Raw genomic sequence first — 14,182 nt, forward strand, 5'->3', positions numbered from 1 at the left:
TCAATTCGGTTCTATTGAAAGGCCCGGACCTTCTGACGTCACTACAATCAGTGCTGTGCTGGTATCGACAACGAGAAGTCGTCATCAACGGTGATATGTTCCAAATTGAATATGTTCGTTGGAAATGTTCCATCAAGTGGAAATTAGACCTAGAGATCGATCAGCTCAACGATTCCTCTGGTGCAACCAGCCAGCGGATCCAATACAAGTGTATGAGATGAATGTTGCTACATTTGGATCAACGTGCTCTCCTAATTCCAAGCAGTACGTGAAAAACTTGAATGCAGCGGAGCATTCAGAAGAATTCCCAAAGGCGGCTAGGGCAATCACGGAGAATCATTACGTTGATGTCCAACTCCACAGAAGTTTTGCAACAAATCGGCGAACAGAACACAAAATCCGTAAAGAGTTTCGTCATGGACAAAGGAAGTAATCTTGAGCGTGTCCTGGGAATGGTATGGCTGCCTCAGGAAGACGTTTTCTCGTTTTCACTAACGCTCCGTGAAGATCTTCGACGTCTACTACTGTCCTCTATCGTACCAACCAAGCGCGAGCTGTTGAGTCTCGTGATGAGTGTGTTCGATCCTTGGGGTATGGTTGCTCCATTCGTAGTTCACGAAAAGGTGCTAATCCAGGAAGTATGGAAGTCCGGCGTCGATTGGGATGACCAACTGCCAGCAAATATTATCCAGCAGTGGGAAATATGGTTGAATCTACTCGGATCGTTGAAAGACGTTAAAATACCCAGATGTTACTTCCCCGGCTACAGTCCTAACGCATACGATTCTTTAGAACTGCACGTGTTCGTCAATGCCAGTGTTGCTGCTTACGCAGCCGTTGACTTCTTTCGTATAGATGACGGTGGACTGATTCGCTGTAGTTTAGTTTCCACCAAAACTAAAGTGGCACCGATAAAGCTACTCTCTGTGCCACGACTTGAACTCCAGGCAGCTGTGATTGGTACACGACTTCGAAAAACGATAACGGCGGACCATACGCTTCCGATCAGACGTACTATCAACGATGGGAACAAGGAGTTGCGACCGCTAGTGGGCCCTCAACAGCCACAGAGTAGGGCGATCCAAGGGGAGGACCCCCCTTGGACGAAGGTAGAGCGGAAGAGGAAGAAGAAGGTAGTAGCGCAGGACGCCAAGCCAAGGCGTAGGAGGGCAGGTGCCAAGCGCGAGAAAGGCGACGCGATCGTCATCAAGACGGAACTGTCCAAGTACTCGGACGTCTTGAAGGCGATGCGAAGTGACGCCAAGCTTGAGGGTCTTGGAGCCGACGTACGCAGTATTAGACGTACTCGTACGGGCGAGATGATCCTGGAGCTGAAGCGCCCGAAGGAGCACAAGAGCGCCGCCTATAAGAGGCTGGCAGAAGAGGTCCTTGGTGAGGGTGTGCAGGTGAGGGCTCTGACACATGAGGCGACTCTGAAGGTCAAGGACAGTGATGAGATCACAAAAGTGGAAGAGCTCGTGACGGCACTGCGGCAACAGTGCGATGTGCAGGTGGCCTCCGCAGCCGTTAAGCTACGGAAAGGGCCAGCAGGGACACAGATAGCTTTGGTTCAGCTACATGTGGTGGGTTGGTGTGTATGTCACCTGACATTCCACGAGCCACCACAGGTTTGCTTCAGGTGTCTGGAACCAGGACACAAGTCGTGGGACTGCAAAGGCCCCGACAGGCGCAAACTGTGCAGGCGATGCGGCGCTGAAGGCCATAAGGCCCAAAACTGCACGAGTCCGCCCATCTGCATGATCTGTACCGGGAAATCCTCGAACAGCAGACATCCGATGGGTGGTCCAAGGTGCCCTGCCTTCAAGAAAGCCGCAGTGAACAACAAATCACAGTGCAGGTAACGCAGCTGAACCTGATCCACTGTGATGCGGCTCAGCAACTGCTTTGTCAGGCGGTTTCTGAGTGGGAGACGGATATCGCCATCATTTCGGACCCATACCGAGTACCCGCCGGCAAAGGCAACTGGGCCTCGGATGGGACCAGGAAAATGGCGGCGATATGGACGACGGGTAAATACCCCGTGCAGGAGTTGGTGTCTACTACCTATGAGGGCTTCGTGGTCGCCAAAGTAAACGGGGTCTTCTTCTGTAGCTGTTATGCGCCTCCGCGGTGGCCGATCGAGCGATTCACGCAAATGCTGGACCGCTTAACGACCGTGCTAACAGGGGAAGGTCGGTGGTAATAGCGGGTGACTTTAATGCCTGGGCTGTGGAATGGGGAAGCCGTTTCACGAACCAGCGGGGTCAGATCCTGCTAGAAACACTGGCCATCTTAGATGTCGACTTGGCTAACGGCGGTACCAAGAGTACCTATAGTCGAAACGGAGCGGAGTCAATTATTGACGTGACCTTTTGTAGTCCAGCGACCACCTGGCGGTTCGCTACAGTATCGACTACAACAACAGCAGACAGCGGATAGAAGAAGAGGCGGCTAGGCCAAGGCCAAGCCCTCGCAGGTGGAAGACATCATACTTCGACGAAGGGGTATTCAGGGAGGCGCTCCGCCATGAGCGAAACCTACTGGGTTTAGACGACGACGAGCTGGTAGTGGTGCTCTCTCGTGCGTGTGATGCGACCATGCCTAGGCGGGTCCACCCTACAAATGGGAGGCCACCGGCTATGTGACGGACTCAAGCGATTGCGGACCTGCACCGCGCCTGCCTGGCGGGCGAGGCAACGGATGCAGCGAGCACGATCCGAGGAAGAGCGAAACGAATGACGGATGGCATTCACCGCTGCAAGGGCCACGCTGAAGACTACATAATCGTATAGGCCAAGACGAGAGGTGTAATGGCTCCTACAGAGCAATCTCCAGAGATGTTGGAGGTGATCATCAAGAGGCTTTTTACATGTCATGATCCAAGTCCTTAGCCTTATTTCGTAGGTAACTGGAGCTGCCGATGAGGAGAGGGTCACCGATGTGGAACTTGCGGGGAAAGCAAAATCCCTTAGCGTAGGTAAGGCCCCAGGTCCGGGCGAAGTTCCAAACCTGGCTTTAAAAGTAGCTATTACGGAGGCTCCCGAGATGTTCAGATTTGCTATGCAGAAATGCCGGAACGAGGGAAGATTCCCAGAAGTTTTGAGGAGACATAGCCTGGTTTTATTGCCAAAGGCGGAGAAACTATCCGGAGACCCGTCGGCATATAGACCAATATGCTTGATCAATACGGCGGAGAAGGTGCTCGAGAAGATCATCCTCAATAGAATGTAGGAGGAAATGGTCTCTCAAGTAGCCAGTTCGGCTTCTGGTAGCGGAGCGTTGCTTTCGTGGCGTCAGTCTACTGGGTTGGAACCGAGCCAGCGGTTGAAAAGGGGTCCGCGGTAAGGACCGGGCCAGGTGGAGGCTATACTGTCAGCAACCTTCTGATGCAGATTTTGAACTATCTATCGGGAAAGTGCGTTGCCTCCATGGGGGTTAAGGAACGGTATCACAGAGCCGCATTCGAGATCAGCTTGAACAACTACATTGGAAGACTGCTGAAGACACGCGGTACGGTAGAAGCAAAGCCTGCAAAGTCGCCTATGAACCTCGGATACCAGAAACAGGCCGATTCTGGGAAACCGTTCGACTGGCCGTCGTAGTAAGACAGGAAAACATATGCCAAGGATGAAGATCTTCCCACTATTACTATTATTCACAGCCAGGGGTGCTCAGAGAAGTGAAGTCAGGGTGAAGTGAGAAGCGGACTTTCCCGGCGCAATTTCGGTACGTTTCAGCAAAAACAATCACAACCACTGGCGCACTCATATGCTTGAATCAGTTTATTTTACATTTTTCTTCAGTTTGCGGTCCAAATTTGTTGCTTTGTTACACGTTGTTGCTGGTTTTCATATTGTTACACTATTTTGTTTTTGTTTCCATTGTTTTCGCTGCCTAACCTCTAACGCATCTAGGTTGGCATGGTGGTACTCTATCATACGGCGGCCTGTCGAGAGCATTTCTTTTATCTTTTGGGATTGGGATAGATTGGTTTCCTACAGAGCGGAGTTTCAGGTTTGCTCAATCCAACGATAAGGTGCAACATTTTTTTTTTACGGTGAACTTGTTACCCTAGGTTTAGTGTGTTTTTACATTTTTGTTCAGATCTCTAAGATGTGCATAGAAGCGCTAAACAAAAGCAACGTCGACGCGCTTCGTATCTAAGGGGTGGAAGCACGCCAACGTTAGTTTCTTGCATTTTTTTTTTGTCATTAGTTAAATATAGTTTTAGGAAGGAAATCTGATTCCGATCAAAAATGTACAAATTAGATTTATGGGAATACTCTAATCGTTGGCGCAACACGTAAAGCGAATCGGTTTTAACCGTAATCCAATTGGAAAACAAATAGTAAAAACAAAAATACATATGGCAGTTTTAGGAGTATGATAAAGGTTTCACTAATCGATTAAAAAAAATGGTGACTGATTGTGTACCCAAGTCGCATTTTTAAGTCGAAAAGATTCAAATAGGGGCCTTCTAAACCATCATAAAACCAAAACAGGTTTTATGACGATTCTCAGGAACTCCTCAGAACTAATTGGACTTGAAATTGCTGTTTGGGCAGTTGCTGGTATTAAAATACGATAGAAGAGAATTACAAAATAGTTAACAAATTAGGAAGGCGCGATTGAAGTGATGAGGTTACTACCAGGAACCAAAAGTAATCGTCAATATGTTGCTGGTTTTAGGATGTTAACGAAAGAAACTAGTATACTTTTCATATGGTTCATAATTTAAACAACAGTGCGTAAATGTAACTGGTTTAACAACTTACCGTTTTGTTAGTTTTCTCTGACCGATGCGACAGCCATCAGGATAATCTTCGTGTTCGTCATTCTTGAGTCACTTTTTTATTTCGTGATGACTGGATGCATTTTTCTTGTGTTCTTCTTCTTTTAATTTGGCAATTTCATATTTTACAAACAATTTGCGTTGCCTTCGCAGAACGGCAACCTTGCGTTTTTTTTCTTTTTTCCTATAGCTATTTTTGCATATTGGCAACTTTTTTTAGATCTTTTTTCGATGAAATATGACGCGACAGGTCGTGACGCCTCACTTGACATGAGATCATATTGCATAACATCTATGATAATGAAAACTATGCCAAGTGTAACATTCAACTTGTCAGCTAGGATTTGTTAATATGTCGGGGAGGGTGCTCGTGTAACATAAAGTCGTTCGGAATAAAAATCACTTGGCATCAAATGTTTCAACATGAAGCTACTTGCATCCCTGGCGGAATTCTTAGAGGAATCCAAGGAGGAATTCCTAGAGGCATCCTTAGGGAAATTCCTAGAGGAATCTGTAGAGGAAATTCCTAGAAGTATTTCTATAGGAATCTTAAAGGACTCCCTTGAAGAATTTCTGGAGGAATCCCCGGAGGAATTTCCAGAGGAATCTCAGAAGAAAGTCCTAGAGGAATTCCCAGCGAAAACCCTGTATAAATTTCAAGAAGAAGTACTAGAGGAATTCTCGGAGAAATTCTAAGAGGAATCACTGGAGGAATTCCCAGAAGAATACCCAGAGAAATTTCTGGAAAAAATCCCAGAAGAATCACTGGAGAAATTTCCAGCTGAATTCTCAGAGGAATCTCTGGAGGAAGTCTTGAAGGAATCCCTGGAGGAACTCCCAGAGGAATCACTGGAGGAATTCCCAGAGGAATTTCCAGAGAAATACTTGCAGGAAATACTAGATTCGCTGAAGAAATGCGCAGAGGAATCCTTAGAGGTATTCCCAGACGAATGTCCAGAAACATCTCCTTGAGAGGAAATCCCTTGAGGGATTCGCATAAGAATCCCTGCAAGAATTCCCAGAGGAATCCCTGGAGGCATTCCCAGAGGAATCTCAGAAGGAAGTCCTAGTGCTCTAGGACTTTCCCAGAGAAAAACCTGTAGAAATTTCAAGAAGAAGTACTAGAGGATTTCTCGGAGAAATTCTAAGAAGAATCCCTGGAGGAATTTCCAGAAGAATACCCGAGAAATTTCCGGAAAAATTCCCAAAGGAATCACTGGAGGCATCCCTGGAGGAATCCTCAAAGGAATCCCTGGAGAAATTTCCAGATGAGTTCTTAGAAGAGTCTCTAGAGGATTTCCCGAAGGAATCCCTGGAGGAACTCCCAGAGAACTTCTAAAAGAATTCCCAGAGAAATCCGTGGAAGAATTCCCGGAGAATCCCTGGAGGAATTTCCAGAGGAAGCCCTGAAGGAATTCCCTGAGGAATCTCTGGAAGAATTCAAAAAAAAAAATCTGATTGTAGTTCCAGGGGAATCCCTAGAGAAAGTTTCGGAGAAATACTTGCAGAAATTACTAGAAGATTCACTGGAGGAATTCCCAGAGGAATCCCTGGAGGAATTCCAAGAGAAATTCCTAGAGGAACTCTCGGAGGAATGTCCAGAAGAATCTCCTCCATGAGAAATCCCTGGAGGTATTTGCAAAGGATTCCCTAGAAGAATTCCTAGAAGAACCACTGGAAGAATTCCCAGAAGAACCCTGAAGGGATTACCAGAGGAATAACTGGAAGAACTCTCAGGATGATCCCTGGAAGAATTTGCAAAGAAATCCCTGGAGAAACTCGCAAAGAAATTTCTGGAGGAATTCCCGAAAGAATCCCTGGAAGAATTCCGGGAGGAATCCCCAGAGGAATCTCAAAGAGATCCCAGGAAAAATTCCTGGAGAAATCCCTTGGGGAATTCTCAGAGGAATCCCTGTTGGAAATCTCAGAAAAATCCCAGTAGAAATTCCTGGAGGAATCTCTGAAGGAATTCCAGTAAGAATTTCTGGAGGAATCCCTGAAGCAATTCCCGGAAGAGTTACAAGAGGAATTCCTGGAAGAATCGCTGGATGAATCGTTGAATTTGTATTCCTTGTATAGGCAGAATGAATCCCTGGAGAAATCTCTGGAAGAATTCCTGGAAAAATCCCTGGAAGAACTTCTCGGAGATTCCCAGAGGGATTCTTGGAGGAAACATTGGAAGATTTTTTTAATGCAATTCTTGGTGGAGTTCCTGGAGGAATTCCTAGTAGATCCCGCTGGAATTACTAGTGAGGTTCCAGGTGGAATTCCGAGTGGAGTTCCCGGAGGAATCCCTAGTGGAGGTCCCGTTGGTATTCCTAGTGGAGTTCCCGGTGGAATTACTGGAGGAATTCCTAGTGGAATTCCAGGAGGAATCTCTGGAGAATATTCTAGTGGAATTCCTGGAGGATTTGCTAGTGGAATTCCTGGAGGATTTCCTAGTGGAATTTCTGGAGGATTTTTAGCGCAATTCCTGGAACATTTCTTGGTGGAATTCTTAGTAGAATTCCTGATGCGATTTCTAGTGGAATTCCTGATGGAATTCCTGATGAAATTCCTAATGGAATTCCTGATAGAATATCCAGTAGAATTCCTGATGTTTTTCCAAATGGTAATCCTGATGAAATTCCTAACGGAATTTCTGATGAAATTCCTAACGGAATTCCTGATGAAATTCCTAGTGAAATTCCTGATGGAATTCCTAGTAGAATTCCTGATCAAATTCCAAGTGGAATTTCTGATGAAATTCCAAGTAGGATTCCTAGTGGAATTCCTGGATGAATTCCAAGTGGGTTTCCTGATGAAATTCCTGGTAGTATTCTTGGTGGAACTCCTAGTGGAATTCCTGGTGGATTTTCTAGTAGAATTCCTGATAGAATTTTCAGTAGAATTCCTGATGTTTTTCCAATTGGTAATCCTGATGAAATTCGTAATGGAATTCCTGATGAAACTCACAGTGAAATTCCTAATGGAATTCCTAGTGGAATTCCTGATGAAATTCCAAATGGAATTCCTGATGAAATTCCAAGTGGAATTCCTAGTGGAATTCCTGGTGGAATTCCTAGTGGAATTCTTGGTTGAATTCCAAGTGAGATTCCTGGTGAAATTCCTGGTTGTATTCCTGATGGAACTCCTATAGTGGAATTCCTGGTGGAATTTCTGGTAGAATTCCTAGTGTAATTCCTAGTGGCATTCCTGGTGGAATTCCTGGTGAAATTCCAGGTGGAATTTCTGGTGGAATTCCTAGTGAAATTCCTGGTTGAATTCCTAATGGAATTCCTAGTGGAATTGCTGGTAGAATGAATAATGGAATTCCCGGTGGAATTCTAAATAGGCATCCAACTTCAAATAGCTCCTAGCTGAACACTTGATGACAAATTATTTTATAGCCAAACAACTTTACGTCACTTGAGGCAATTGCCCCGCAATAATTTTTTAATAAATTAAATATTAAAATTGGTTTCATGCTCAATTATTAACTACTACTACTACTCCTCGCAGATTTTTACACAATTATCTCAAATTCTCTTGCCTAAATATGTGCCTAATCTCTGCCGTATCAATTTACACTAGCGGTTCTCTATGTCCAAATTACACAGGTTTAATGGTTTCCAATTTATTACACTAAACGGTCTGTCTATATATTTGTTTCATTCTTTTTTTGTTTTAATAAATTTACTATACAAGCCTACTTACTGGTAAGTGCAAATTCTAGTATCATTTGGGTGTATGTGTACAATCGATTAACATTTTACTGCATTTTACAACAACTGTTACACAGGGAGTGCACCATTTGGCATAATGGCTATTAGGCATAACCGTCGTTTGGCATTACGTAGGTTATGTTCATTATTGTTTGCTTGATTGTTCCCCATATTATGCCAAACGACCATTATGCCAAATGGCCTCAATGCCGAAATGGACAACTCCCAACCACGACTCCTACACACCAAACCGGGGAGCTCATTCTGAGTTCATATAAGAGTTAGGATGTCGTCTCCATTTCCGTCTAGATCATCTGTCTGTCTATCTGTGTGGTGTCATGGGAGCGAAATGCGGCGCGCGAAAAAGCTGGTTAATTTAGTCATTCATTATGCACTACTACATAAGAAAACTTTTGCCAAGCGTTTCGATTTTGGTGGTTTACCTAAAACTGAAGCCTTTCATCAACTCACTCACTCACTACTAAAACATGTGTAAAATAGAAAGAACGAAAAAAAAACATGTACAAAATACATATACAGGATCGGAAATGGCGGAGATCATTTCCACGATTTACACAATCAGGATGACGGCGATGACGATGCGGACGAAGACGATGGAACAATACAATACAATATTGGAAGATGAAGTTATTTCTTGAGGGGGTGCACACTTTCGAGCAGGGTGGATGAGGCGATTTAGGTGTTATGCGGGGGGTGGTTTGATGGGGGATGTTCTCTATCAAAGGTCTTTTAGCAATGCACTTTTTGCATTCTTCAGCTTGTCCAGTCGCTTCAGCAGGTGATTATTGCAGGTTTCTAGCTCCTCCAAACGGTCCATGAATTCGCGGTTCTAGAAAGAAGAGGGAGAAGTGTGGTGAGTTTCGTGGCGATGGCAATAGCGAGGGTTATTGAAAAAAAAAAACTGCAATTCATGCTTTTAGGCACATTTTCGGATGTCTTCGAGTGAGACACTTGATTCGATATAGGGTCTGGGACCATTTGGGCAGGAGCACCTATTTTGGGCACTTGCTGCTATAACTCAGTCAATTTCAAACCGATTGACTTGATTTTTGAGACCCGATCAGATAGGCACAGCATCTAGCCATGTACAAAAATTCAAGTCAATCGGTTTGAAATTGATTGAGTTAGAGCAGCAAGTGCCCAAAATAGGTGCTCCTGCCCAAATGGTCCCAGACCCTATTGAAAAAGCTATTCAAATATTTATTGACACACGGTGAAATTGATGAAATTGAGTTCGTATTTATGTTTGGTTGACTCAGACTCAGATTTTGTTGAGGAAGCTTAGGAACAACAAAGACGCGATCGGGCGAGCGTAAAAACGAGGAGCCAAAACCGAAGCCCGTCAGCGGTGAAGGTGATAAAGCCGCGAGCACGAAATCGCTGGATAAGTCGCCTTAGTGAGACTAAGGTGAGTTCTATGGTGCCCGTGAAAGAAACGTCTGGATTTTCGAATGAGTGTAATCAGTTTCATACTCATTCGAAGAGGGTATTCTGCTTAGAATGTTCGAAAAGTCGGTACAAGATACGTCTGGATATTTTATAACCGATACGACTGACAAGTGCGATTCCCTGGTTCTAACACCTTGGAAAGCTTTTCCAAACGTCGGCATCACCAATATCTTGGCATGACGGATCCAGGTTCGACGTAGGTACTACTCGTAACAAAATATAAACTTCATCTTTATAGGAGATATAAACGTCATTCTGCTAAACACCAGTTGGAATCTTAATGGATTTACGATGAAATCTTACTGGATCGCTGTTTGAATAATCCTGTTGGAATTGTTCTTGATACCTAGATTGGAAAACTACTGAATTCCGCTTATGATCTTACTGAATTCCGATAGAAATCCTACTGTAATCCAAACGCATTTCAGTTGAAGTTCTACTAGATTTTAACTGGAATCAAACACTGAAGTCCAGAAAAACCCTCAGAGAATTCTAATGGGAATCCCAGAAAGATAAAACAGAACAGAAATGTTCTGCATGCTGGCTTCTTAGCAAACGGAGAGAGAACATTTCTGTCTTGACACTTATGTCCGGAAAAAAGGCAAGCCATTTCTGTCTAGTGGAGATGTCGGGTAACGGCGCTCTGATATGAAAAGTAACCCCAATGATCTTTTTAATCATAGCAGGTTTCACTATCTGCGTAAACAAGACGAAATCATTGGAACATGGCCAATCGTTCCAATTATGGAGCAGCAAAGTGACAAACAATGGAGATTGTTGAAAGCTCTCGAATAGTGATCGATGGAAACAACGAGATTGGCATAGAAGCACGTACCATGAAGGCGAGTTATTTATGCGAATTTAAGAGAAGAACAATCAGATTAATCAACGCAGCCAAATTCGATTATTCACGTCCACAACAAAATCTGTGTTGCTGTATATGCCAGTGAATCCTGGAGAACACTCAACTGATCAACAGTTGACTTCGGTATACCCGTTTTTTGGTAGATTTACAGAAAAAATTTCAGAAAATTTGTAGTAAAATTCCTGGGAAAATCACGTATGAAATTTCTGAAGGAATTCTTGGTATAATGCTTGATGAAATCATTTTAAGAAATACTAAGAGAATACTTGAAGAAATTCTGAGAAAATCTTTGAAGAAAAATCCAACAGGAATCCTTGGAAAAATCCCGGAATCTTTTGGTCAAAGGTTCCTAAACTTTCAGGTCGCGCGACCCCCTTTTGCCAGCAGACGTAGTTTTCGCGACCCCCCATTTTAAAGAATTTGGAGGAATAGTTAATAAATTCTGTAGAATCACTTTATCTTGATGGTATCTCAGAAGGATTTTTCAAAAAGTTTCTCGAAATAATTTTGTAAGACTCCTTCGAAAAACGCAAGAGCATTTTCAAGAAGAGTTCTTAGAAGAATGCTAGCAAAAATTTCTGAAGGGTTCTTTGGGGATACTCCGGCAGTAGAGGAATTTTTAAGAACTCTGAGGAATTCCGGAAAGATTTTTTGAAAGAATTCCTATAGATTTTCTTTGAGGAACTTCTGTGGGAATCCTTGGAGGAATTCTTGAATTAAAACTTAATTGATTCATTGGAAACAATCCTGCAGAAATTCAAGAATAAATCTTTTTGTAAGATATCCTTGAAGAATCCAAGAATCCTAGAAGAAATTGTTTACAGAAATCGTTTAATTAATTCCTGAAGGAATTCTTAGAGTGGTTTCTGAAGGAATTCTTGAAAGATTTTTGAAAATAAATTCTTAAAAGAACGCCAAGATGATTGATGAATGCTTGAACAAATACGTAGATAAATCCTTGTTGAAATCTCTGATAGAATTAAGCGAGGCAATAATTAAGGAATCCTTGAAGAATTTTGGGAGAATCCTGGGATGATTTTCGGCGTATCAGTCGCAATTGCAATCAAACGATCAGATAGTCTCCTTCATCCGACGTTTCGATGCGTATTACATTTTCTTCTGGGAATTAGAAGTGTTAATCGCTGTCGTTCTGAAAAGCTTTGTAAAAGCATAAACCGCCCGAAACATTTGTTTAAAAACATTGGAAACGACCACAACACTACCAAAGTTTGGAGAAATACTTGATGACGTCTTAAAGCAATAGTTAAAACTTAAAAACACTGCACTATTACTTCACTTTTGCAAAAGATAAATTTGAAAAAATGAATAATTTTTGAAGAAAAACTAGAAAAAAACGAACAAATTTCATTTAATTCCACTAATGTGCTTACCTTCAGACAGATAGACGACTTACAGACTTCTTCAGTGTCCAGTGCTCTACTGATAGTGAAGTTGATGAGGTCGTTGAAGGAGTTTAAGGATATACTTGTTAGAATCCCAAAATGGCTGAGCGTACAAATATCTTCGTAAACAAAACCAGCGCACCTGAACTTGTTATTTTAAGCTTATTACACGTGAGTAACATAGCCGGGCTCGTAGCGTAGTGGCTACACGTTCACTTCATAAGTGGATGGTCATGGGTTCGATCCATAATGGACCCCCAATCGGACTGGAAATGGAACAAAAGCCACACAGCAACATATAGTGCTCATCATTCTACCATGGACAGGACAGGGTAGAAAAGTGACAGCAGCGCGCAGCAAAGGCTTATCAGTTCGAATTAGAATTAATGGAATTAGAATAGAATATATTTAGGCGCTGTACAAAGTGTAATTGCAGTCGCCAATTAGAATCACTCACGGAGTGCCCTAGTGGACAAAAGAGCTGTAAATTAGGTTAAGTGGTTGAAGAATAAAAAAAGTGAGTAACAACAAAATAAAAAATGCACTGTTGTTTAACGCTTGCTTCTTGAAATTTGTGCGCCTGAAGTTCTGATGCACTGTTGAAGCGGGATTTCAAGACGTTTGTCCTTAACAATGTTTGCTTACAATAATTCTGATGGATTCCGTGTAAAAATCAATAAAGCAATGTTTGGAGGATCTCCTGAAATAGACCGCGTCTGAAGAAATTCTAGAAGCTATTACCTATGGCAGAATTCCGATGGAATTTCTAGGAAACATATCTGTATTTATCCATGATAAAAATTCCAAACGAATAATTGAAGACTTTTTGTAGTAATTCTTTCTGGAATTTCAAAAGAAATTTTGGACATGAATCCTTGGAGATATCCCTTATAAAATCATTAGTGAAACTCCTGAACAAATATTTTGAAAAAAATACCTGATGATGTCTGTTCAAGAAAGTGAACAACGGGGTTGTAGTTGTATAACTCAAAAACGTTACACATATATGCGCAGGCAAATGATACATCCGATGAAAAAAAAACCTAAGAATGAATCTCACTGTTGAAAATGCTTTGACATTCATGTGCACAACAGAACATGTGCTCGATGAACAAATTGAGATTTGAATTATGAAAAGAAATCCACGTACTCCGGTGAGACTCGAACTCACAACTCCCAATTCGCTAGACGGGCGCTTCTATTCCTTCAAGCTACGGAGTCACTCGACTATCTCCGTCGCCAGTAGGCCTAGAACTGAACTCGATTCCACAGTCGCACATGGTTATCTTCTTTTCACAATCCAAACCTCCTCCAGATGGGATTAGATAAACACATCTAACACATACACTGTTGTGCACATGTGTGTCAAAGCGGGAGAAGAAGTTATTTTTAATTGTCAAGAGCTTCGTGCACCGTCTCCCAAAGCAAAATCAAGAAATTGACATTTGTAAGGTGCTACAGTCACTCTTATCGGTCGGCCGAGGAACAACCCGCCGAGAGTCCGACCGCACACTTAGTGTCATACCAATAACTGTTAACTTTTAACTATTAACTATTAACTTATGCTAACTCTACATACTTCGTTATATATGATGTTTGATAACTCTTTGTATTACAATATAGTTTTGATTTGTCGAGACTTAGAAAATATTGTTACAAAATTGTATCATACTTTGATAGCAACTAGTAATCCTAAAGTTAAAATTTATATCATATTTTGTTATAGTTTTGATCTGATTACAACAAAATAGGTTATTATCTTGATTGAACCGGTGTGCTTTTTTTTGCAATTTTAGTTATTTTAACATCATCCTGCATCTAGTTTATAACATGATAAGTTATAAAAACGAGCCAAACGGGGGGTTTTATGGCGTTTTCAGAAGTTTCTTGGTTTTGTAGGGGTTCTCACAGAATTCCAGGTGTTATCAGGGGGTTTCAGATGATATCC

At 42.5% G+C, this 14,182-nt stretch overlaps 1 protein-coding gene across 6 annotated transcripts in view; it reads right to left on the minus strand.

Moving 5' to 3' along the window:
• Positions 1-3,767: 3,767 nt before the first annotated feature.
• Positions 3,768-14,182, minus strand: part of LOC109402218 (leucine-rich repeat flightless-interacting protein 2) — a 445,842-nt gene continuing 435,427 nt past the window's right edge. For all 6 annotated transcript variants that reach the window (XR_003897654.2, XM_062845229.1, XM_062845228.1 and 3 more), the window contains one exon: positions 3,768-9,346. Coding sequence is in view for 5 of the 6 variants with exons in the window: in XM_062845229.1 (XP_062701213.1) it covers positions 9,236-9,346 (111 nt within the window). In the remaining variant the exon portion in view is untranslated. The remainder of the gene's footprint in view (positions 9,347-14,182) is intronic.

Source organism: Aedes albopictus, chromosome 1 (genome assembly GCF_035046485.1).
Source record: "Aedes albopictus strain Foshan chromosome 1, AalbF5, whole genome shotgun sequence".
In the NCBI taxonomy this organism is placed as follows: domain Eukaryota; kingdom Metazoa; phylum Arthropoda; class Insecta; order Diptera; family Culicidae; genus Aedes; species Aedes albopictus.